Source organism: Zosterops lateralis (genome assembly GCF_965231275.1).
Source record: "Zosterops lateralis genome assembly, chromosome: 21".
In the NCBI taxonomy this organism is placed as follows: domain Eukaryota; kingdom Metazoa; phylum Chordata; class Aves; order Passeriformes; family Zosteropidae; genus Zosterops; species Zosterops lateralis.
The window spans coordinates 7065710-7090478 of record NC_139781.1 but is presented as its reverse complement, the minus strand read 5'-3'; the positions used below and the strand labels follow the sequence as shown (position 1 = coordinate 7090478).

At 43.2% G+C, this 24769-nt stretch overlaps 1 protein-coding gene across 5 annotated transcripts in view; it reads left to right on the top strand.

The window, feature by feature from the left end:
- CAPN6 (calpain 6) overlaps positions 1–24769 on the top strand; it is a 54627-nt gene that overhangs the window by 8054 nt on the left and 21804 nt on the right. For 4 of the 5 annotated variants that reach the window (XM_083876569.1, XM_083876570.1, XM_083876571.1 and 1 more), the window contains 4 exons: positions 693–861; positions 20843–20974; positions 21528–21736; positions 22619–22811. In XM_083876569.1, the coding sequence (XP_083732695.1) occupies positions 697–861; positions 20843–20974; positions 21528–21736; positions 22619–22811 (699 nt within the window). In that variant the 5' untranslated portion in view covers positions 693–696. Of the gene's footprint in view, positions 1–293; positions 862–20842; positions 20975–21527; positions 21737–22618; positions 22812–24769 lie in introns of those variants that run through there. The other variant, XM_083876568.1, reaches the window with a different exon arrangement.

Here is a 24769-nt window from a genome sequence, read left to right as displayed (position 1 = left end):
GTTTGATAGTCAGGATTCTGGGAATTAAGGTTTGAGAACAGATTGTCTGGGGTTTTTGTTGTTGTGCTTTTTAAAAATACTTTTAGTTCTCATCAATTATTAGCAAATATTTTCTCCTTCTGGGAATTCAGTTCCCTGAAATGTAACATAAAATTCAAAGACAATAGTGCAAGCCAAAGCATTGTCACTTAAATTAAGATGGAGAAATGTGGAAAATCTGCTTTTGGGTTTTTTTAGGCATAAAATTTGGAGTAGATAATTTGAGCTTTAGTGGCCAGAAGAAGAATGTGGGACAGAAAGATGGCCCAGCCCTTCACACATGGTGCAGACTGAGAGCCAAGCCTCACTCTGCTACCTTCCCAATCAATTAGACAAAGCAAAGTGTTGGGTTTGTGCCTGGTCTGGACTCTCCTGATAAGAATTCTGTTCAGACAAAAATATGATCCTTATTTTTTACTTTAAGATCCTAAAAGATCCTTTTAAGATCTTTTTGGGTTTATACTTTCCTAGTCTTTAACATAATCTAATTTATAATCTGGGGTGGGGTGTTTTTTTTGTTTTGTTTTGTTTTATTTTAAATAATCAGTCACCTGATTTAGAACAAGTTACCTGCTCTCTTGTTAAAGACCAGGGAGTGGTATGGACTTTTATAGAGCCTTCATAGCTTGTCCAATATTGATCTTATCCATCAGGAAAATGTCATCCTCAGTGAAACTCTTCCGGGATCAGAGTTACCAGGAGCTGAAGGAGCAGTGCCTGCAGCAGGGCCGGCTCTTTGAGGATCCAGAGTTCCCAGCCTCGGATGAATCCCTTTACTATGACTCAGCAGCCAAAGGGAAAGTGGAATGGAAGAGGCCAAAGGTAATGGATGGATGTGTTTTCTCTCCTGTCTCCTCCAGCAGAGACACTGACACCAGGAGGGTGTTTGTTCTGTGGGGAACTGCCACCCTCTCCCTCAGCTGTTTCAGTCTGGTTCTGGAGAGATTTCCTTTGTTGGTTGGTGCCAGCTCTGCTCTCTGCATGGCTGTGCTGAATTCACAGTGGGTTTTGCCTCTGACTTGTGTAAAACCTCAATTACCCACCAGTGATTTTCTGTGCCAAATGAGCCGCTATTATCTGTAAGCAACCAAGAATGCTTGTGTCTATTTGCCACTTTTACTGGCATCTTAACAGGGAAACAAAGATGTCATTTGCTTTGAATTGTAACTAATGTCGTAGGCATTTGAAATCATTAATACCACCTATACTTGGGGTCTGTTAGTTGGTTTGCTCTGAGGTTTTATGCTTCACATGTATTTTTAAATCAGTTCACAGCCACAAGCAAACAGTTCAGAAGAACACAAACCCACTCCCAGTCTGGCTTTCCATCAGTGTCATCTGTTCTCTTACAGTGACAAGTGTAATGGAGAGGACAGTGGAAGCCTCAAGCCAGATGCAGGCAGTATTTTTGCCCTTAAGCATGATGAATTTCTCCTTTATTTCACCCATATCCACTTCTGGCATTAGAGTTAATCTTCTGGAAGCACAAACTTGGGTGTCTTTCCTTAGAAAACACAATGCCAGTGTGATGTCCTTCATATGCAGCTGGTGCTGTTCTCTGTCCTCTGTGACAGGGGACAACAGATGAGGCTGACCAAGGCTGGACTCTATTTGCCAGGATGGCCTGAAGCTGCTTCTCTTTTTTTCTTCTTCTTCTTCTTTCCTGGTGGTGCTCATTCCCCACAGCAGCTTCTCTACTGGGATTTTAGTGAGCAGTCCAAAGGTTGCTTTCCTGCTTCTCATTTCAGTTTTCTAAGTAAGACATGAGACTGAAGAATAGGGAGAATGAATTTGGGAAAGAAAAAGAAGACATTCCGAAGTCTGTGGGTTTATTTTTATTTCTGAGCACTTTCCTGTTTATTGGAGTCTTTCATCCTCTCCTAGAAGAGGAAATACTGCAAAACCAGTCACAGTGAGGTCAGGAAAAGTGTTTGTTCTTTGTAAGAGAGGTGAAGTAAGAGCTCAGCACTAGCCAAGGATGCCATTTTGGGCCATTCTTGTGTGTATGAGTTTGTTCAAGGTGGTGGTCAGTAGTTTGAAGTCTAATTGTAGATCAGTGATTAGGTTTGCATTCAAATATTACCCATTAAACATGGAGGAAATGTAGGAAATAATGTAGGAAACCTCACATATTAATTAATGTTCATTTGCAAAAATTTAATTATCATTTACCATAAAACAGTGCACAGACTGACCTGACACTCCTGAGATGTTGAGCCATATCCCAGCAGTCCCTGGCCTCTGCCAAGCAGGAGCTCAGAGAGTGAATTCTGGTGCTGATGCCAACAACACAGAACCATAGAACCTTCTAGGCTGAAAAACACCTTTATGTTGAAAAAGACTTGTAAGATCATTGAGTCCAACACTTACCCTGACACTGCAGAGTCCACAACTAAGCCTTGTCCCTAGCACCACATCTACAGGTCTTTAAAAAACCACCTCCCATGGCAGCCAGTTCTAGTGCTTGACAACCCTTTTGGTAAAGAAATTTCTCCTTTTATCTAATCTAAACCTGTCCTGGTATGTGAATCCTTTGCTGAAACAGTTCTTTGTTCTGAAACACACTGGGCTCTGCTAATACCCCAGTTTCTCTGAGATAAACCTGTGAAATAACAACAGAGCTGAGCACGACCATTTCAAAGGTGCAGCATCTTCCAGAGCCCTTCAGCTCAAGCAGGAAGTCTCCTGGGTTTTCTGTGTGGAAAACCTGCTAGTTTGTTGGAAAGAGAGTAAAAAACATTCTTTATAGTTAGTGAACATCCTTTCTGCCCGCTGATATTGGCATCAGAGCCCACCCTGCTCTTTTCCTGTGATTTCCCTGGGGTTTGTCCCCTCTGCCAGCCTGAAGTGGGGCTGGGGACAGCTGTGTCCTGCCAAGAGGGGATGTCCTTGCCCACCTGTCCTGGTTAACTCTGCCTCTGTGTGGTGGTCCTGCTCAGCATGGGCTGAAAATCCCCAGGAATTGCTGTCCCTGCTGAATGGATACTTTGTCTGCCTTATTTTTAACTAAACCTCGGGTTTGTGTGAACTTTTTTACAGACCCTTCAGAAAAAAAAAAAAAGATGGAATCTCAAGGACATCTTTGTCAGTGTTAAACAAACAGTGAACCCCCAAGCAGGGCAGGAAGGCACGTGAAGAAAGAGTGGGTAGGCTTGCTCAGAGATAAGCAGTGTTCTTCATTAATTCACCAAGGAAAATAGTCTGATCCTACAGAATGAGACTCTTATCATGTGCTTTCCTGGTTTCCCCGCTTGACCCTGTGTTTTATAAGCCCTGATTCTGCTTTCATCTGCATCTCCTCCTCATGAGAGGGCTGTGGTTGCACCCTCATGCTCTGGGAAGACAGAGCTGGTCTGTGTCCAGGGAAACAGCACAGAAAGACACCGTGGGACAGGGCTGCTGAACTGCTTCCCAAGAAACCCCTCCTGTGTCCCAGCCCTGAGGGACACTGCTCTGTTTGATTAAACTCCCATTCACTCCAAAGGTCAGATACCTGGCTGAAGGGGGAGAATGACATCTGCACAGCCCAGTGCCCTTTTTCCTAGAAACACTGCATGCCACAGGCCCCATTCTCCACTCTTCTCACCAGTTTTCCAGCATTTTCAGGGGTGGTTATCACCATGCAACTGAAAAGTCCAGGAAATAAGGCAGTACTGTGTTCTGGAATGATCCAATGGTAAGAATAAATGGAACAAGTGTCTCCCCAGTTCCCAAATTGGGGTGTGTGGGATGAGCAGGTTGGTGAGTTACCCAGAGCCAGAGAATTCAGGAGCTCTGACTTCTGCACCTTCACATGTTTACTGCAGGCAGCACCAGCTTTTGTTTGCTTCTAACTGGTGGAAAATGATCCATTGCCTCAGGAGCTGAAACATTTTCCTATTTACAAATGCTGATTTAAATTCTAAACCATCCTCTGTTAGCTGTTTATGATTTTGCTTTTATTTGGAAGGCAGGGGAAGCTTGGGGCAAATCCCTGTGTGGGCACTTCAGTCTGGGTGAGCTTTACAGATTTTGCATTGATGTTCTTTATTCCACAGCAACAGGATTTGTGGAGTCAGTCTCCTCCAGAAGATTCAACAGTAACCCAGTTGTCATAAATTTCATGGAATGGGGGTCAGGAAAAACTTGATTGTTAGGTGTAAGCACACCTGGGTTAAATGTCCCTCAGATGTAATTCATCACTGAATTCCTCAGTCTGCTCTGTAGCTGTGTCACTGCAGTCTGACCCTGTTTTCCAGTTTGAACAAGACCAGAGACATCTGCTTGTGTTTGGGCCTGGTGTGGAGCGCAGTGGTGCCTGCAGCAGAGGGAGGTGTCCTGGCACTGTGTCAGGCTTTGAGCAGTTCCATGACCACTGCAAAGAAGTTTTCAGGGCATGGAGTGGAGTGACAGCACATCACACCCTGGGATATCTGCCAGGATGGGGCCTGGGGAGAATCCAGAGCTGGAGGAGAGTGGATATTAAAGGGCAATACCATCAGCTGGTGTGGCAGTGATGTGCACTCCTCTCACAGCAGCTGCAGTGCTGATTTTCTGTGACAAAGTGATGGGATTGTAACAGCCCCCATGAACAGTGACACACACCTGGTTTGCCAGATCTCCTCTCCAGGTCCCAACACCCTTCTGGAGTGTGGCTCATGGTCTGATGATCACTTTTTCACATCTGAATGTGCCTTTTGAATTCCTTCAGCCACGTTTTTTTCCAGTTAAAAATATAGAGAAACAGCAATCCTCTTGCTTAATCAGAATAGGGCTCCCTCCCCATCTCTTCTCTTCACCCCTAAAGCTTTGCATGATATAATTATTTTTTTTCCTGAAAAAATGACATGTACTACATGTACTGAAACAGCTGAAGTTTAGGCTTCTGTTTCTCTGCCTATCCCAGAACTGTCCACATTTCTCTACTGTTGGTGGTTATTGGCTCTTGTTGAAGTGTAAACACAAGTTTCCAAGCTCTGTGTGCTGTGACATTCGTGTTTGCACAGGAAATAATGGCACATGTGGCATCTGGAAGGGGAGGAAATGTGTTTCAAAGAGGTGCTGAGCTTCTGCTGAGCTTTGAGGGAGCTCACAAATCCTTCCATGTGCCTCAAGCACAGCTGGGGACACAGAAGTGGTTTCAGGTTGGAGGCTGAGTGAGCCAGTGCCTTGTGCTTTGCCTGTTTGCTGTGCTGCTCTGGCAGCTGTTTGTAGCAGCAAAGGGCTGTGAAAGACTCAGCTCTGCAGGAAGATGAAATCAGTGCTGAACTGGCCTCTTTCCCTTGTGTGTCTGTCACATCCTGGATCTCAGCACCATGGGTGTTGTCCTCCACAGACAGTGCAGCATCCTTCAGTGGGTGGCTCTCAGACATTCACTCCATGAGTGCAGCTGGGCTGGAGGATTTTAGGGCTTCCTAGAAGACACTGGTGACCATTTCAACAGGCACTTTTGTGTGCTGTAATTAGTTGTGAGTGCACTCACAGGGAGGCTGTTTGCTGTTGGTGCAAATAGTTTTCCTTGCCATTAAAAAGCAGATTTAGCTTGTGATCTTCACCTACAGCTCATTCATTATCTGTGGAAGAGTTTGAAGTCAGATATTTCTTTGTTAACTGCACTTTTGTGTGTATAAAGAGAATGATTGCAGTGCACCTTAATTTTCATAGAAGGGCTTTAAGCCTTGCAGGCTCAAAAGTGATATAAAAGGTCATAGGCAAAGTAGGCTCTGACCTAAGTTTAAACCCTTCATCTTAAAGAAACAGGAAAGCTATTAAGAGCTAAACTCTGGGAAGCAGTCTGCCCTGGGAGATAATCACAGATTGATGGAGAGGTCTCTGTACACATTAATCATGGTTTTTAGGTTAAAATTGTGGAGGCAGGGCCCGTGTAGTGCCCCAGACATGGTGCAGCCTTCTGTTAGTGCAGAGGGGACAACAACAGGCAGATGGGAAACCACCAGAGGAAAAGAATTCCTAAATGGTGGTGAAGGATCTTTTCTCATTAAGGATGAACCTCCTGCAAATGGATCTGGCAGTGCTGCATGTTTGAGGGGAGCTGTCCCAGCACCCTGAGCTGCAGCCATCTGTCCCCGAGTGCAGCTGTGGATCTGGGCTTGGGAGGGAGGACAGGCGGCTCCGGGGAGGAAGGTGTTAAAGCCACCCCAGCTGCGGGAGCCCCGAGCCTGGCACGGCTCCCGGGGATGCACAGGAGCATCCTCCTCATCCTCCTCGCTCCCGTTGCCCTGGCAACTGCACATCCAAACGGCGGCACTGGCAGCGGGGTCCTGCAGGAGACGGTGCAGTCGCAATTAAGTCGAATTGTCTTCACGTTGGTAGAATTAATTCTGAGCTGGGAGGGAAGGGGAGGGTGGTGGGTGTGGGGTAGGGGTAGAGCAGGGAGCTGCCACCCCTCTGAGATCCCGGGCTGGGCACAGCTTCATCCTGCTCTGTGCTTCTTTAGGGGTGAAATCACTGCTGGCACTTGGCTGCTGAACCCTGGGGCTCTTTGGAGTGACTAAAAATCTGCCTGGGGAAGCTTTATTTGTTTAATGAGGGTAGATTTGGTGGAGTGAGTGATCTCCTGTGCACCCTGGTGATCCACAGACTGGAAATGCAGGTTTTATGCAGGGGAAAATGGACAACTGAGTAACAGAATCAATATGATTCCAACAGAAACCGATTTATTGTTTATTTTAAACCCCAGTTATAGATTCTAGCACTACTGTCCATGTGTACAGGTATGTCTCAATTGGTAAAACCACTTGTTCATGAGGCAGGCACATCCTCCAGGACACCTAACTGGTCAAGCATCCATCACCACCTTGTGTGTCCTCTATCTAAGTTTTGCATTTTTTTGTAGACAGTTTCTCAGGCTCTTGGTCCTTATTTTTAGTCCTGTTGTTGTCTCAGTAGCCTTGATGAATTCCTGAGAGCTCTGAAAACAAGACTGCAGGTGGCTTGTTATCTACAAGCAGTTTGGCTGGTACAGGGAATGGCCCGAGTTATTCAGATACATCACTACAGGTTTACAGAGATCCCAGGGAACTGGGCTCCGAGGAGGAGGTGTCCAAAAGTGGAGGGCAAGGTCTTTCAAATCCACATCAAAACAAGCCTTACCCTTCCTGTATGGCTGCAGTTCTGGATCAGCTGGGTTCAGAATCTGCTTTCTTCTTTTATTTGGTGAAATCAGTTGATTTGGATCATTTTCAGCAGCAGCTGGAAATGTCATTTCATTTTCAGGAGAAGTGTGGCCACCTGGTTGTGCTCTGGAGTGATGAGATAAAGGAGATCAGTCAGTTCTGATTTGGTGCATGAGATACACAGGAATTCACTGAAATTCAAAACTTTCTAAAGCACTTAGCAGCCAGGATTTTGGAGGAGATGTTGAAATCTAAATGTAATCTAAATAAGAGTTCTAATAACTCAAATACATGTAGAATTGACTGATCTTCCATAACTGGAACCCCTTGGAACTGAAATTCTCATTTTACCAACCAAGAATGGAAGTTCCCATAGAGCACATCATGATAGAATAACATTATTTGTCATTATTTCTGTTACCCTAATACAATCCTGTAATAATTTTGAAGTTAATAATAGTCCCAGTTGTCCCCAGTAATTGATCTTTTTGAGGAACACACACATTTTGTAAAAATGGAGAGGAGAAATAGTGGCTTTTTTTGTGGAGTGGAAAATACTGGGTTAAAATACTTTTTGGTTTTAATTTTAATGTTGTAAATTTCCCCTAAATATGCTAATAAAGTGAAATATTTCTTGGAATTTTTTTCTCAGAGGCAAGGAAACATTTTTCAGCTCTAAAGGGCTTTCCCTTGTTGGTCTTTTAAGGTGCTCAGAACAGCATGTTCTGATGGTGTCCAGCCAAACAATTCACTGAAAACATCGTGGGCTTTGTTTTGTTTTTTTCCCTTCTCCCATTATTATTTTCTCCTAAGGTTTTGAGGTTGGGTCGGGTTTTTTGGTTTTTTTTTCACTGAACGTCTTCTGAAAAGACAATGTGACACCTTCCAGCACCCTGGCAGGTGAAGGCAGGGAGCTCCAGGCAGCTGTTTCCTACAGTCCATTGCTCTTTCTTGGCTGAGAAATAGCAAAGGTGGGGTTTTTTGGGAGTGTGTTTGTGTGTTTCACAACTGGGAGGTTTTGGGATTTTTTTTTCCGTAGCTGGATGGAAAAGGATGAACCAAAGAGGAGGATTTTTGTTACATCAGGCATGAAAAATGTGCTTGACATCTCAGAACATCTGAGAGCAGCCTTCTGAGGAACCAGGGAGATTCCAAAGGAGTCTCCTGTGTTCCAGGCTGATATTTTAATTTATGTGTTTGTTAGCTAATCTTTTATGGAGCCAACCTGTAGAGCAAAGGGAAGGGCCTTTATTGCCACAACAGGAGAGACAGCTGCCACAAGATATACCTTGCTGAAAATAGTAAAAATACACAATAATCCATTGAGGAAATGTTATGTTGATCCCAGGAAAAGGGGATGGGAGGGTTGAAATGCCCAGGCTGTGTTCACTGTGCTAATTCTGTTCAACATGACACTGATCTTTTCTCAGTGGCTGTGACATCCCTGCTGCAAGCCCTGCCCCAGCTCCTGCAGGTGTTCTGCTATCACCAGGCAAACTGAAAAATGTGTGTTGACTTTGTCTGCAGGTTTGGCCTATTATTATTCTAAAGTAACCTTTGTCACCAAAGCCTCAAAGTAATAATTAAGAGGCTCGTCGCTGGAGATCTAATGGGCATTGGACCCTGAGAGAATCCTGTTAACAGCAGATATTTCATGTTGGATTGCACTTTGCTAAAGAGAATTTTAAATTAAACAATATAAACCTCACACACAATTATCAATTTCACCAGTGTAACCCCCCAGGAGGCTGAAATCTCACTTCATTTGCAACAGCATTTCTCAGGTTGGGCTTCTTGACTGAGATTCAGATTGTTAAAAGTCCTTGGCCCTCTAAAAGCCCCAAGTCGCGTCACAAGAAAAAAGTGGAGTGTTCAAGGCCTTGTTTTCAGGTTTCTTGTGTTGTTTATTATTTGATATCTCAGAATTTTCTCTGCTCCCAGCTGAGGTCTGGACAGTGGCTGAGACATGAGGTGACTGACTGCCCATGGCATGTCACCTTACATTTATACATATATCTGTGTGTCAATTATTTACATTTTTATACCAATGCCCAGTGCTCACACTAAAAGGGTCATTTCTACTTTGACCCAATCCTCTGTCACTACCTTGTGTATTCACCACCTCAGAAGATGGAGGATGAAGAAGGAGAGGAACATGAGGTACCACCCTAATTCTTCCACTTTGTCCCCCACTTACCTCCATTCTAAGAACCCTAAAACTACTGAATTTTTCATCTTGTGCTGTGCTAAACTACTGTTTTCACACCTTGGTGGTTTGTAATTCCTCTCCCATGGACTAAAATCAAACCCAGTGTCTTCCTGGGCTCTGTGCCAAGGTCTCCAAACCCCCTGGACCAGCTCCACACCCCCTGTCCAGGGCTCAAACTCTCTTCCTCGAGTCCCAGCTCATCCAAGTGGATGCCCTGGACTCCAACAAGCATTTCTGTCTGTGATGAGACCAACCCAATCTCTGACACAAAAATAAAGCCTGGATGGTGGGGCTGTGAGGGCATGAACCCCAATGGATGTGTGTACATGGCACAGGACAGGGGCTGGGGAAGCAGCTGCTGGAGAGTGAATCAGTGCTTTGGACTTGCTTTGTCACCCCAGGGCCAATCTGGGCCATTTAGAAGGCAGGCAGAGCCCCAGGATCTGTAGAATTTGAATGGTGGTAGCTTGGTGAGGGAAATAGAAATTATTTTTTTTTTTTTGTCCTAAGAGCAGTGATGGGAAAGAGGATGGGTCCAAGGAGAAGTAACTGGAGTGAGCAGTCACCAGACACAAAGGGTTGTTGCAGATGTGTTGTTAAGCACTTTCTGTCCCAGCTCTTTGCTTCCTGGAGCCAGGAAGCGGAGCAGAGCTGTGTGTGGAGCCCTCAGGACTCCTCTCACACAGCCAAACAAACAGGAATGGATCTCTTCATCCCCTGAACCCCTCCCAGCAGTTATTGCTGGGATTCCACTCTCGGGGGCCATGTCCAGCTGTGTCAGCCTTGTCCAGGTCCCATTTCCCCAGGCCACAGCCAGGCTGAGGTGCTGTGGCTCTAAACAAGAAACCCTGAGAACCTGATAAAATCTCATCCAGATGGGCTCCATTTCTGTGTCTGTGAAGGTCCACCAGAAACAGGACCAGGAATTCTGCATTGTTCCAGGATTTTGTGTCTGTCCTCAGCTTTCTGCAGCAGGCTGGTGATGCCCAGGTCTGGCACAGTGCTTCACCCTCAAGAGATCCTGTTATTTTGAAAAATGAAAATATGGGAGCACACAGTGCTCCAGAACTTGGGAGGGCCTCGCTATTTTTGAGCTGAGTGTTTAATTTAAGAAGCTCTATTGAGACTGAAGCAGAACAAAACTGTGTTTCATTCTCTTGGGGATGTTATTTTATGAAAATGTCCTTTTCTAAACAATAGAAACATATAAATATAGTTTAATTCACTTTTATTCCCACCAGTGATGTATACTGGTACACCTCAATATTAATATCAGGGTTTTTGGTCCCTGGCTCCTTTCAAATTCCTTTCAATTCCTTTGGGAATCTCACTGTGCTCTGTTTGTCACCTTGTCTGTCCCAACAGGCTGAGCATGGGAGGCATCATGAAAACATTGTTTGGCAAATTTCCATCTTGGTTTCTGACTGGATGAAACATTCCTCCCATAATATTTTGTCCTTAATGTTCTCAGCTGGGTGAGTTGTGACACGTTTCTTCTCGGAATTGCCGAATCGTTCCCAGAATTGAGCTGTTGCTCACCCTCATTCTATGAAATCCATCATTTTATTTTTATTTTGCCTGGAAAATCTTATTAAGATGGGGCTTGCCCAGAAGAAGAGATGAGCTATAAGGAACCATAAAGCCTGCAGGTCTGACCTCTCTGGTACAGGCTGGTGACTGAGTGGAATCCAAATGACATCAATTCAATGGCTCAATCCCATTTCTGGTGTCACATTAGAAAATTCTTTGTAGAAATTTTAGTTGTGCCTTTCATTGCTGGCTGTGTCATGACAGGAAGCAAAAAAAAAAAAAAAAAAAAAAAAAAAAAAAAAAAAAAAAAAAAAAAATCAAAAACCCACAGTGGCCACCCTTTATTTCCACAGGGTGAAGTGGCAGCCTTTGGGAAGTGGCAACTTGCTCAGGGGTATTATTCACCCAAGTCTTCCAGGAATGTAATTAGAGGCAAACATTTGTAAATGACATGAGTGCTCGCCAAGCAGACAGCTCTCCAGATGCCAGCATTTTGCTATCTTCTCTCTTGGCACTTTTTCCAGTTTGTATTTCCCTCCCTCACACTGGATGAAGGCTTTCTTATGTTGTCGTGGTTATTTCCTCTAAAGGCAAAAAAAAAATTAAATAACCTCAATGTCGTGTCTAGAACACAAACAGCACAACTCCAAGGCTCTGAATGTTTCTTTAAAGTTTAAAATGTCAGGTTTTATTTAGTTCTGTTGTCATTAGATGAAAATTGGTTTCTCAAACAATCTCTGTTTGCCCTGAGGCAATGTGGTGATGGTAAGAATGACATGGTAAAATTCATTTTGAGACTGTAAAACAAAAAGCCTGAGGATCATATCCCCGGCCAGCATAAGTCTTCTTACAGTAATTGTTAGTTCATTGATTTAGTCTTCCAAAAGAATTAAATATCTGACTTCTCTGAAGGAAAAATTACAGCCTAAAGATGCCAGTTGCAAAGGAAATTGAGGTATTGTTCTGTCAACACTCTTCAGCAGGAGTGGAAAGCATCCACATCCAAAAAAAAAAATGCTTTCTGTGTGAAGAGCTTCATTCTTTTGTCATATTATTTCCATATTTAAAAGAGTATTTGGGATGAGCTGGAATTTGAGGCTCAGAAAGCCATTCTGCCTTCGATTTGCAGAGTAATTTGTTTGAATTTCATGCTGTGCTCCTGTGATCCAAATGCATGTTTCCTTCAAGATTAATTCTATTTAAAGATTAAATTAAAATGTATGTTTTCTTGGCTGAAAAGAAGCTTTTAAAAATCCTTCACAGCTGAAAGAACCTTTTAGAACTGCTGTCTTGCCTGTATGTGGCATTGTTTCTAACTTAATCACAAAGGCTAAAACATTTTGAATTTCCATTTTTTTCCAGCTTTTAGGAAATAAAATGTTCCTAGGGAAAAATACACTTTTTATTGAGACCTTACAATTTTCATGCACTGAATTTTGGCCAGTTTTGGGGGTGGCAGAGACCACCTTGACCTCCTGACGTGCATCAGGAGATGGAATCTGTGTCTGGAGCTGTCCAGGAGCCACCTGGGCACTGCCTGCTCCTGGTGATCCTTCTTGAGCAGCACTTTCTAGTCTGACACACTGAATAATGATCAAAATAGGGTCGGTTTTCTTCCTAAGACTGTATTAAATCTTCAGATGGTGAGTAAAAAAAATTAAATCTCATTTAGCAGTGATCCACATGTGGGCTGAGCTTTGGTCTGCACCTTTAGGGATTTATTGCTGCTGCAAGTTTACCACAGGAGCTTAAAGGAAGCACTTGTGGGACTGATAAAAGGTGGAAATTCAGGAATTTTCTCTCCCTGGGTCAGTAGAATAAGCCTATAGATAATCCATTTTTGTGTAGTGCTGCATTTGCTGTCCATGATCACTGCTGCCTGTTTCCTCCTCCCTGCAGATAAAGGCATTTAAGCCTTGGAGATCTGATTTTCCTCCCTAAATGGAGATGTGAATGCAGCACCTCGTCCTCTGGCCTCTCCTCCCTCCTCCTTCACTCACTGACTCTGCCCTCCACAAATAAAACTCCCCAGAAGTGACAGTTGCCTAAAAGCTGCTTTTCACATTTGGGCACTTGATCCAACTGGTCAGACAGCTGGAGTCTGCACTGAGAGGAATAATTCAAATTAATCCAAATATTTCAGATGTAACCCCACCACGGCATTTTTCTCCTTCCTGGTCTTAATGAGCACATTTATTTCCCTAAAATGATGAATGTCTCATGAACCAAACCAGAGCTGCATCAGCCTGTGGACAGGGTTGGATTTAGGGGATTTGCACCTATAAAGCAACACCAGCCCTTGGTTTAGCTAAAGTGATGATGATTTTAGTTTGGAAAGACAGGTGTGTGCCAGGGAAAAGCCAGAGCTTCCCTTGGAATGGAGAATGAAAACCCCCTCCCTGTGAATTATTATAATTTTGAAATTAAGGGGCTTTCAGGCAAAGATATGGGAATAGGAATAACAGTTCTTTACTAGAAATATTAAAAATAAAAAATGTAGTAGTACAAAAAAACCAAATGAACAAAAAAAGAGAAAATACTGACAGTCAGAACACAACTTGACACTCTGTTGGTTCAGGGTGTTGGTGTCAGCCCAGCCCAGCCCTCCTGCAGTGCCAGATGTGGTTCTGGTGGAGCAGAGATGATCCTGTAGAAGGTCCAGTGGTGCTGAGCTGGGTCTGGTCTCCCTCTGGGAATCCAAACAGGCTGTGCTGGGGTTCCCAATGCCAGGTTTGATCCAGGTGGGAATGCTGGGCTCCTCCCCCTGGGTGGAGCATCTCCCCATGGGCTGATGGAATTGTCTCAGCCCTGCAGTGAGCCTGGATGGGCCATGGACAGCAGAGATCCCCTGGGGGGAGGATGGGATGAAAGAGGTAAAGAACTCTGCCCCAGCTGGTTTAACAGCTGCCCATTGACAGAACACACCTACCCCACTCTTTCCCTGAGTTATGAGATAAATAAAAAAAACCACCACCTCTTCAACCAGTTTCAGCAGATGGGAATAGAATACATCTTGTATTGCAACCCAAGACAACAGCTGAGAATCTGCTCTGCATTTGGGTGGAGTGAAAACTGCCCACCCTGAGGGGGAGGGTGTGCTTGGAAGACACAGGGACACCAGGTTGAGCTACTTGTGCAGACATTCCAAAATCTGCAAAAAATTAAAAAACCAACATCATCCCCCATGAACATAATGGCTGAACTGTAAATACTTATGTTGTAAGACAAGGGAAGAGCAACACTGGCAAACATCAACATTATTAGAAACAGGCCCTTCTCCTGTCTTTTGAGAGTTAAGAAATGTTTCCTTAGTGTTTTTGCTGACTTTACTTTTGCTATTAGTCCCTGATTAAATAAAGATGATGAAGTTCTCACAGCAGATGTTCGTAGAGAATATTCATAGAGAATAACTCATAAATAAATATTCCAAATATTCACAGAGAATCTTCATCTTTAGAGGAAATTCTGTGTTGCTTTGAACACACAAGAGGAACTGGAGGTCTGGATCCCTTTTGTTTTACCCAGAATGTAGCTTCAAATCCATCATTCCATATCAAACCCTTTGTGTTATCTAGGAAGTGCTGTGAGGTTGGGCACTGTGAATATTCCTCTGGCTGCCAGCAGTCATTGCAAAAGATAGGAAGGAGATTATTGAGATTCCAGAGATTCCTAAGCTGGTAAACCAGGAGGGTAATTTCTCAGTGATGGTGCTGATGTTTGTGTTTGACAGAGAAATTTGTCTGAAATGAAGTAGAGAATTCAACTCAGTGTATTTAAATCACATTGGGAAAATCAGGAATTAGCTCAAGCAGTGAAAGAGCAATGGAAAGAAGCAGCATGATATAAATAAGGAAAAGAGTTTCTCACCCTGTCTTTGCAAGCAAAAAGTCCCTTAAATGTCTGAACAATTTAATCACAGAGATGAAACTCACTGTGCTTCAGCTGGGATAAAATCATGACCAAGTAAATATTCTGACTGCACCCTGAGGGGCTGAGTCCTCCCAGGCAGCCAAAGGCTCTTGTCCATGGATGTGACTGAATCTGCTCCAGTGTTTGTTTTGGGTTGAAGCAGAAGAGAATCCAAAAGTAATTATCATTAATGGTGCTAGGAAACTTATTGGCTATTCAGTGATAGAGCTCCACGTTTTCACAAGTCCTTGAGTGATTAAAGCATCCAACTTCCTCTGGCTTTTCAATGGTTTGGACATTTAAGCTGCACAATAAGAATATCCAAAGTGACATGCAGAGTTTGTAAAAACATTAAAGCATATTCAGACTGGTTTACCCTGGAAATTCTCTTGAGGCTGGAAAGAAGAAATCCTCAAGATCACTTTGTGTAACAGCGTGTTATCCAAACATATTTTATTCATTTTAGGACTCTAATGGCCATGTGTGCAAGACAAAATTATCCACATAGAGAGAAAAGGATGGGTTTGATTGCCTGGCAGATACAGAAACTGTGATTTTGCTCAATAATTTTTCTTTGGAAGTCACTGATGTGGGTTTTTCAGTGTCATCACTCGAAACTGAAGACACTTATCTCACATGCTGATAACTTTATTGGTAAATGAAAATCTTTCCAAGACAAAGTTTAAAAAGATGTAGAGATAGAAGCTGCTGTTTGTTTTCAAGATGTGTAAATAAAATCCTTCCTGGTAGTTACTGTAAATTTATGATTCTGATTGGGCTGAGTCATAAAAGTACACTCAGTATTCAGGAGTAAAATGAACTGCTGTGTCACTTTTGAGACAATATTTGTATAGCTTAGGATTTGAACTCTGTCTTCCTAAAAGAAAAATACTCTGGTTTATATGTTCCAAGGCTGATCTTTGCCAGAAAGGATGTCCTGACTGGAATTTTAAGTCTGATATGTGTCATGTTGGGACAGAGACCCTCCATAGACTCTGACCTTCACGGGCTCAGCAAAGTTATGTTGTGCTGGCCAGAACAAAACTTCTATTAAAAACAATTTCAAAATCCAAAATTTGATACAGCTCAACTCATCTCCTAGTCTGAGAAGCTTGTGTCTTGTGCTCGGGGCTTTATGTCATTTTACAGTTCCTCTTTTTATGTTATGGAGCAAACATCTAGTCCAGAATGGTGTGGGGTGGATCCCAGTTCCAGAGGTTTCTGTGGAAGGCACTGGATATCCCTTCAATGTTAGTTATCCCAGGCATTCACATATTTTTGCTTGAAGCAAATAAGTGGCAGAACACCTTGAGGCGTTGTCTGAAAAAGGTGAGGATCTTTATCCTTATATCCTTTTATAAAGGATTTTTATCCTTAGGAAAGTGTCTGAGATAAATGCCATGATTGGTACATAGAGGAATCTGGGCTGAAAGCAAACTCTGCTGGAAAAGGGATGTGGAAAGGAGGAACTTGTTGCTGTTAAAGGGGTTTATGCTCTTTAAGGTGGTGTTTGGACTTATGCTTTTTAATCTCTGACATCACAGGGCCAGGGAGAAATATCTCCTTTCAGGAAAAACAAATCATCTCCCAGATTAATCTGAATTCTCACTCCAGACAATGTTTAGATGACTTGACTTTAGTTCTGCCACAAAATACTCAATGTAATAAAAAAACCACAAATGTGACTTTGCTGAAATCTGCCTGATACTCTTTTGTAAACAGCAAATTCCCTTCCTTATAAAAGGAGAATTCCATTTGCATCTTGCCAGCCCCCTGAGACACAGCAGAAGGTCAGACTGGACAAGATTGTGGCCCCTGAGCCAAAATGATGCTCATTATCAGGCAAACAAATATTTCCCTCCCCAGCCAGAGCTGGACACTCAGGACTACTGACCTGGGAGTAGTTTATTCCACACTGGTCCAGTGCTGAATATTTCATTGCTGCGACAAAAATATGTGTGTGTGGCTTTCTCCAACCTCCTTTTCTTATTGTTTTTATCCCCCATCTGAGGAAGCTCGTCCAAGAATTTGATAGACAAACATGTTTTGAGGAAGGAGTAAAAAGATGGAGCTGGACAGTGGGTGGCCTTTGAGGAGTGGCCTCACAGCCCATGTCTGACCTCGGCCACCTGAGGGTGTTTCTGGAAATGTCAGGGACTTGCTCTAAGGCCTGCCTTTGTCCCTGGCCATCCTCTTTTATTGCATTTAAGGCAAAAATATTTCCCCTGCTTTGCTGCGTGGCAACATTCAGATTTTCTTTAAAATGTTGTTACTACATCGACCTGTTTTTCACAGAGCATCACCACCTCAAAGTCAGAGTAAATCCTTGTAAAAGCGTTTTGCAAGAAAACTTCAGATTAGTGACCACAAAATGATCTCTAGGATGGAAAACTATCACTTTTTCCAGAGAAGTGTTACTCTCATCCCCCAATCCCTGATCAAATTCCAAACCCTATTTAAACCCCAAACCAAAATAAACTTTCTCTTTCTTTCTCATCTCACAACCTGATGGGTGAGTGTGGTTCTTTCGTGTCCTCTAGCAACAAATAAACAATTAAATTAGGGCTTTAATTCATTTTTTTCCCCCTTCACATTGTGGCATAGTTGTTATAGCTTTGGAACAGCTGAAAATCAAATTTCATAGGGGTTGGAATTGTGCTGAATTATTGATTTATGTGACCAGTAGAGACACAGCACCATGACAGTGTAATATCTGTGCTCTGCCCTTTCAAAGGACAAGAGCTCTGCTTCCTGGGGAGTTTGGACATCTGGCTGAGAGAATTTGATGTTACCTGAGGTGAATCCTGTCCTAAGAATGTCTCTGATGGCTGCTGGTGAGGAAAAGCCACACAAATTGTGGTGCCAAGTTTGGAGAAGGGAATGGGTACAAGGGGAAGAAGGCAGGAGGCAAAGGCTGAGATAAATGAGAGATAAGTGCTGGTAAATTCAGTGAGAAACAAAGTGTTATTCTCAAACCAGGCAGCTTTTCTCTAGAGGTGTTATGGATGTGCTGCAGTTCTGGAGCATCACAAACTCAGTGCAGCAAGAGGTGATTTGGGGAGGTTTGTTCTTGTCTGAGGGTTCTGGGAGAACAGCAAATCCTTCATTGTAGTCTGGAGTGATTTCTGGGCTGCAGTGGCCGAGGACTGGCAGGGCTTCAGCAAACACTTTGTTGGGAGGGTCAGGAAAGGGTCAGCCCCAGGGCCCATCATTGAGCCCTTCCCAGCCCTGTCAGAGTTCTGCAGAGAGCAGCTGTGGTGCTCCAGGGGTCAGGTGAAGCCTACAGGCAGCCAAGATCCACACCACGTTGCCCAATTCCAATTTTTTTAATTTTTTTTTTTTTTTTCCAAAACATTGATTCAGATCCTCCCCAAACACACGTGTCCCATCGGCTGAAACCCACGGGCTGAGTATTAGTCAGCACTAGCCCCAAGCTGAAAATGGAAAAAAAAGAACACTATAAAAATGTCTGTGATGCATTTGGTTTTGTAACAGGATTTAGTGGAGAGGGAGGAGGGGGAAGAAACATTTCTCAATGCCCAAATGGGTGAGTTTTGTTTGACACCAGGCTGGAGCTCTGGCACACTCTCTCCCTGGCTCATGGGCTGCTGTTTCTGGGCATGATCTCACTCTCAGGAGCTGGTGCTGCTGGACGGTGGGCACAGTTTCCTGGGGAATTGCACATCCTGAGCTCAGGGTGTACAGACAGAAACCCGGGGCTGAAGCTGCCTTTTGTGGATTTCCATGGTGTAACAGCGCTGCCAAAATCCCCTCCTGATCTCCGCAAGGGCTGTTTTAGTCAGGTCACATCTGACCCCAGGTTTTTTAGGATGGAGATTTCTCAGAGAACTGTCCCCTGAGGGGTGACTTCTCTTTTTTCACTCCACAGACAGACTTTTTTTCAGCCACAACAAGGTTGTGAAAGTCTTTTTGCACGCTCTGGAGTATCCAGTGCAGTTGGGCTTGGTCGTTTTGCTTCTTGGGACTAAACTGCAAATGCCGTGGCCCACAGCCTGCCCTGGGGAGGGTTCTGTGGCCATGCCAGCACAGCTGGGCTTGATTACAGCATGGACAATCCCATCCACCTCTCCAGCTCCACAGCTGTAGGAACATCCTTGGACAGCAGGGAGAAGGAACTCTGCAGACCTGAGATATTCTAGAAACACGGGGGTTTATTGCAAGGGTCGTGGGGAAAAAGGGCTTTGCCTTCAGCCACCAACCTGGGCTGGAGGGAACCCCAAAGAGAGAGGGAGGGAGAGCAAGAGGGTATGAGGTTAGGGGGATGTCAGGGGTAAGGGAGGTAAGAGAGGTAGGAAATTGTATATATTCTTTTTAATTTCTATTTTTTTACATGCTTGCAAACAAAAATGCTTAAAGATCCTCACAAGGCCTGCAGTAAAAGATATTGAAATAGCACAATTCTAACTTGTGTTGGGGGAATTGTGGCTTAGATAGATAAAAGTATTCCTAAGAATTTACTATATGGCATAAGTGGTGAAAATCACAAAGCCCAGAGGAGAGCAAAGAGCTGAAATGAGCTCTAGGTTGTGCCTCAGTGTTACTGTGTCTCATCTGAGCAGTGACAGTCACCAGAGATCTGTTATCATGACAAGAGAATTAATGACAAAAGAAACAACAACAAAAAAAAGCTGTTCTTTAGCCCCAGAACCCCAGGGCTCTTGGGTGGTTTAGAAGAGATTTATCAAGCAGGATCCTGGAGAATTTGGTGACTCTGGTGGAAGGAGGGAGGTGCTGTTTCTGAGCTCTGCTGTTCCATGTTTGTTTTGGACCCCAGCACTCAGCAAATGCTGATCTCATCCACAAATTTTGGCAGTTGGCACAAGCTGCTCTGTTTTTCCTCTGAGGACTTTGTGAGATGCGAGACACACACTTCAATTTAAAAAATGGCAGTTTAATGTGGTTATTTTTATCAAAACAAACCAAATAAAATCTTTGTAAGACACAACAGTGCTTCATTTCTTTCTAAAACTAATTAAAGTTTTGGCTTCCACTAGTGACGGAAAAGTTTGGACAGTTTTAACCCCAGTGGCTCCATTTATCCCTCATTTATTATTCTAACAAAATAACATTTTGAAAGGAAAAACAAACTAGAAGTTATTGATGCCGGAGATGCCAGGAAATGGGATATAAAATTGAAATCTAGGCCACGTGGATGTGGGATGTGTGCTACCACCACGAGAGCCAAGTGGCCAACGTGGTCCAGCCGCGCTCTGGTGGGAATCTCCATGTGGATAGAGATGGAGCCAGGAAAGGAGGGACAAAAAGTTCTAACAGGAGCTGGATCTATGAGAATTATGAAGCCCAGAGAGTGCAAAGGTGTGTTCACAAAGAGCTCTTCTCTCCCTGCTGTGGGGCTGAGGGGTCACTGCAGTGACAGGCTGCTGCTGGAGGAGGGTTTGCAGTGAGTCAGCCAAAGGAGTGGCAGTGAAAATGATGCCTTGGAGTGGCTCCCTAGAAAATGATGCTTGAGTGGCTCCCTAGAACAGAGGCTGGACAAAGTGAAGAGAATAAAGTGTGTGTTTATTAAAGGCCTTTAACAGGTTCACTTTGGGGAGTCAAAAGCCTGGCAGAGGCTGCACCCAGGATGGATGATGGTCATGATCTTTCAGACAATTATAAGTTTGGTCTATTTGCATATCAGAGGTTAATTGTCCAATTACAGCTACAGGTAATGAGGTCACATTTGTTTGCTCCCCCCACAATTCACTTTTGTTTATACTTTTTGGGGCCTCAGGCTGTTGGGTGCCCATGGATTCCAGGCCCAGAGGAACAATTTCTGACCAAACTGAAGATAGTAGTTAACACTTTATATGAAGTGTAGAGTTATGCAATATTGCAGCACAGGATTTGAAAACGATAAGGCTGAAATCTTAAGGCATCATTTCCCCTCTTTAGAGGCTTGACAGAGCTCAGAGCTCTGGTGTCAGCAGCATCAATTCCTGCTGCTTTTCTTGACTGAAAGGATGCTGTGATCATTTTTGGAGTGGAGTCTCCAGCAATCTCTGGTTTTCTTTGCCAGGACCTCTGTGAAGATCCCCACCTGCTTGTGGATGGAATAAGCTCCCACGACTTCCACCAGGGCAAGCTGGGGAACTGCTGGTTTGTGGCTGCGTGCTCCTGCCTGGCTCTGAGGAAAAGCCTCTGGCAGCAGGTGGGTGATTTTTTTGTGTGTGGTGTTAAAGGAAATAAAGGAAAATAAAAGAAATAAAGCTAATAAACCAAGCTAACCTTGGTTGTTCCCCTGCCTATCAGCCAGAGGTTTTCTCCCTAGGACTAACAAGGGGTGAATTTTGGTGGATTCAAATGGTGGGCTTGATATTTTCTGAGCCTGAAAATTGCTGAGCTCTTCCCAAGGGAAACTTTTCAATAGTTTTCTTTTTCCCAAAAAAAACCTTGTGTAAACAATATTCCTTTCCCATAACAACAGGTGTTGTTTGCTATTTCTGTTACTGAGCCAATGGAGAGGTGTCAGCCCTATGGACCAATAATGTGCCTTTTAGTGCAGCATTTTATAAAAGGGCTGAATGAATTGTAAATAAACCTTCTGATTTCTACTGCCCCCTGATTGGAGTCAGGCACCTTTATTTTGTGTCCTATTTTGTGTCCTACAAATTTTCTCTTTAATGTTTCAGGGCTGTCTGGCCTAGGAATAAACCTCAGCACGGTGCACTCACTGAGCTTCTTTCCCTTCCGTGGTTTCTCAGGTGATTCCAGACTCTAAGGAGCAGGAGTGGGACCCCAAAAACCCCAAGAAATACGCTGGGATTTTCCGTTTCCGTTTCTGGCACTTTGGGGCGTGGACAGAGGTGGTGGTTGATGATCTGCTGCCAACAGAGGACGGGGAGTTGATCTACTGCCGTTCCAACGTCAGAAATGAATTCTGGAGTGCCCTGCTGGAGAAAGCTTATGCTAAGTATGAGCTGGTTCCTTGTCCTTGCACCTCTCAGTGTTGTCCCTTTGTCTGTTTTGTCTTTTAGTTCTGTCAGACTTTCCATAGGGTTTAGTTTTGCTGCTGGTAGAGTGATACAAGTCAACATAAATTATTATGTTTGTTGATCTTATGTAAGATTAATCAATCTCTGAGAGTCCAGCCCTTGCAGATCAGCTTAAAATAATTTCAGCCAGACTGCTCTTCAGAGATATTTTATAAAGTAAAAGGTTTAATAAGGAAAAATAACAAAATAACGAACGTTACAGAAAACAAAAGCAAAGCTGAGAGAAAACCTCTGACACCCTGCTAAAAACACTCCAAAAAGCCTTTTACTTCTTTTTTGCTCCTTCCTAAATACTGAATGTTTTAGGAGGGACAGTCTGGCCTGCTGCCAATAAGGAGAGATACAGGATTTGAAGAACAGTGAAAAGGTTCAATAGATGCTTCTCTCTTGGCCCTGAGCCAATCACTGTCAGAAAAACACAGAACTTTTTGGTTAAACGTCCTAAAATGTGTAAAGGTAAACCGAAATTCTTTCCCTATTTTGAAGCACCTGCTGGGGGTGTGGGGTTCATTACCACAGTAGAGAACCTAATAAAGACTGAAAACTCCTTCTTTAACCTCTTTAATCTTCTTTAAAGTTAAGGGTGTAAATAATAAAGGAGTGCAATGCACTCTACTTCGGCAGCCCAAATCCTTAAGGACCCTTAGAAACCAGGGAAGATTTCTCTGCAGTGTGCTCAGTTTTTTTTTTTTGCTCTGTTTTTTTCTTGGTGAGACACAAACATGTTCCCTACCTTCAAGCCAAATCAGAGCACTTGTTCCATCCCCCTGTAAATTAAGGATGTTCTGTGTTGCCCCCAGGCTGGCTGGATCCTACCAAGCCCTGGATGGAGGCAGTGCTGCAGAAGCCCTGGTGGATTTCACTGGAGCAGTGGCAGAATCCATTAGTTTGGCAGAGGGCAAATACGGTGAGGTTATTTCTGAGCAGATGAAGCTGTTTGAAGACTTGATGAAAGTGCATAAAAGAGGAGGGTTCATCAGCTGCTTCGTTTCGGTGAGTACAGAGAGCTGCATTTTCAGGGTTTATTTCAATGAGAATATTCTGGAAGAAATACCATCATTAGGATATTGAGTGTGTCCCTCCTTTTCATATTTGGAAAAGCTTTGTATGGAGAAATCCAGCAAGAGCTTCCAGCTGCAGGAGCCCTTAAACACAATCACAACTGCTTGTGCTGCCACGTCTCTGTGTGTCTGAAATCCTTTTTTCTGAATGGCCAAGGCTGTGAATTGACCTGAGGTAAATCCACCCTCATTCACAGAGCAGATGGCAGCATTCAAATGCTTTATTTCTTAGAGAAATCTCTTTAGAGAAAACAGTTCTGGCACGGAGCTGCTGAGACTTCTTGATTTTGGTTGTGCCAGTTCAGCCAGGGTAACAGTGGAGCTGAGCTGAAAGGCTGAGCTCACCTGGTTATTCAGGTAAGACTGTTTTATATTTAATAGATCGAATATATTGAATATATCAAATATATGGATATATATTCAGGTAAGGCTATTTCATATTCAATATATTGAATACATTGTATATATTGAATACATTGTATATATTGAATATATTGAATATATTCAAGGATTGAATATATTGAATATTGATATATTGAATATATTGAATATATTCAATATATCGAATGTATTGAATATATCGAATATATCGAATAGACTATATATATTCAGGTATATACACTAAATATATTAAGGTAAGGCTATTTCATATTGAATATATTGAACATATTGAATGTATCGAATACATTGAATATATTGAATATATCGAATATATTGAATATACTAAATACATTCAAGTATATACACTATATATATTCAGGTAAGGCTATTTCATATTGATTATATTGAATATATTGAATGTATTCAATATATTGAATAATCTCCCCACTGGAATTGAGGTGCAGAACTTGCCTGTGCTGGCTCATGTGAGGTTCAGGTAATTCAGTGCCCACATTTAGGAGACCATAGCCCTGAAGTTCCCATAGTCAGTAGAGGGGGGATGGTTTCTGAGGAAGGTTTATCTCTCTCCAGTCCTGTGCTAGAAGATGGATGAATAACAGCTCCCAAAGGAGTCTTTGTGCTTCACATACCACCTGTGGCCCAGTCCCTGGCCATAGGAGACAAACCATTGACAGCAGGGCTGAACTCCCCTTCTGACACTGTTTTACACCACAACAACACAGACTCTGAACTTCAGAAGGCTGAAAATGACTCCTTTATTTCTGGGATGTGTCTCCCTTTTATACTATTTCACACAGACCAATTGGATTGGTGACACAAAGACAAACCTCTTCACTCCCATTGGTCAGAGCAGAGGGACAGCAAGGAGAAGTCCCTCCTGGGGAAAGGAATGAATAATAAAGTTACAGTTACAAAAACATTTTTCCTGTTTACAGAAAATTCTCTGGGAAAAGAATTTCAGAAAACAAAAACACCTCAGGCACAGAATCAGGGCTACACCCTTCTAACCAAGTCTGCAGTGCCAGGCCCTGACTGGGCACTGCTGAAATCCTCCCCTTGCCCAAAGCTGTTATCACACATGAAGGGCCAACAAACTGCAATGGCACCTGAATATTTCCTAAAAGATTGCTTTTAAATGATGTTTTAAATCATTTATCATCAGCCATTAATCCAGCAGCCCACAGAAAAGGGATGATTTTCTAGGAGCTACAGGGTTGGCACTTCAGCATCTTCCTCCCACAGCCCCTGTTCATTTTAAGACCTTGGCTAAGGCTGATCTCAGTTAAATCATTTAAACATTTTGCTTTAATTTCCCAATCTGTCAATGAAGATGATTCATTCAGAAATTCTTGTGAGTGTGAGGAGGGCTGTGGAACTGTCAAGAACAACAGAAAACCAGCTGGTTTTGGAGACTCCTGAGAATGTCACCTTTGGGTTTTGTTTTACCTTCCTTTTTTTTATCAAGGCCTGAATTTTTTATTTGAAAGA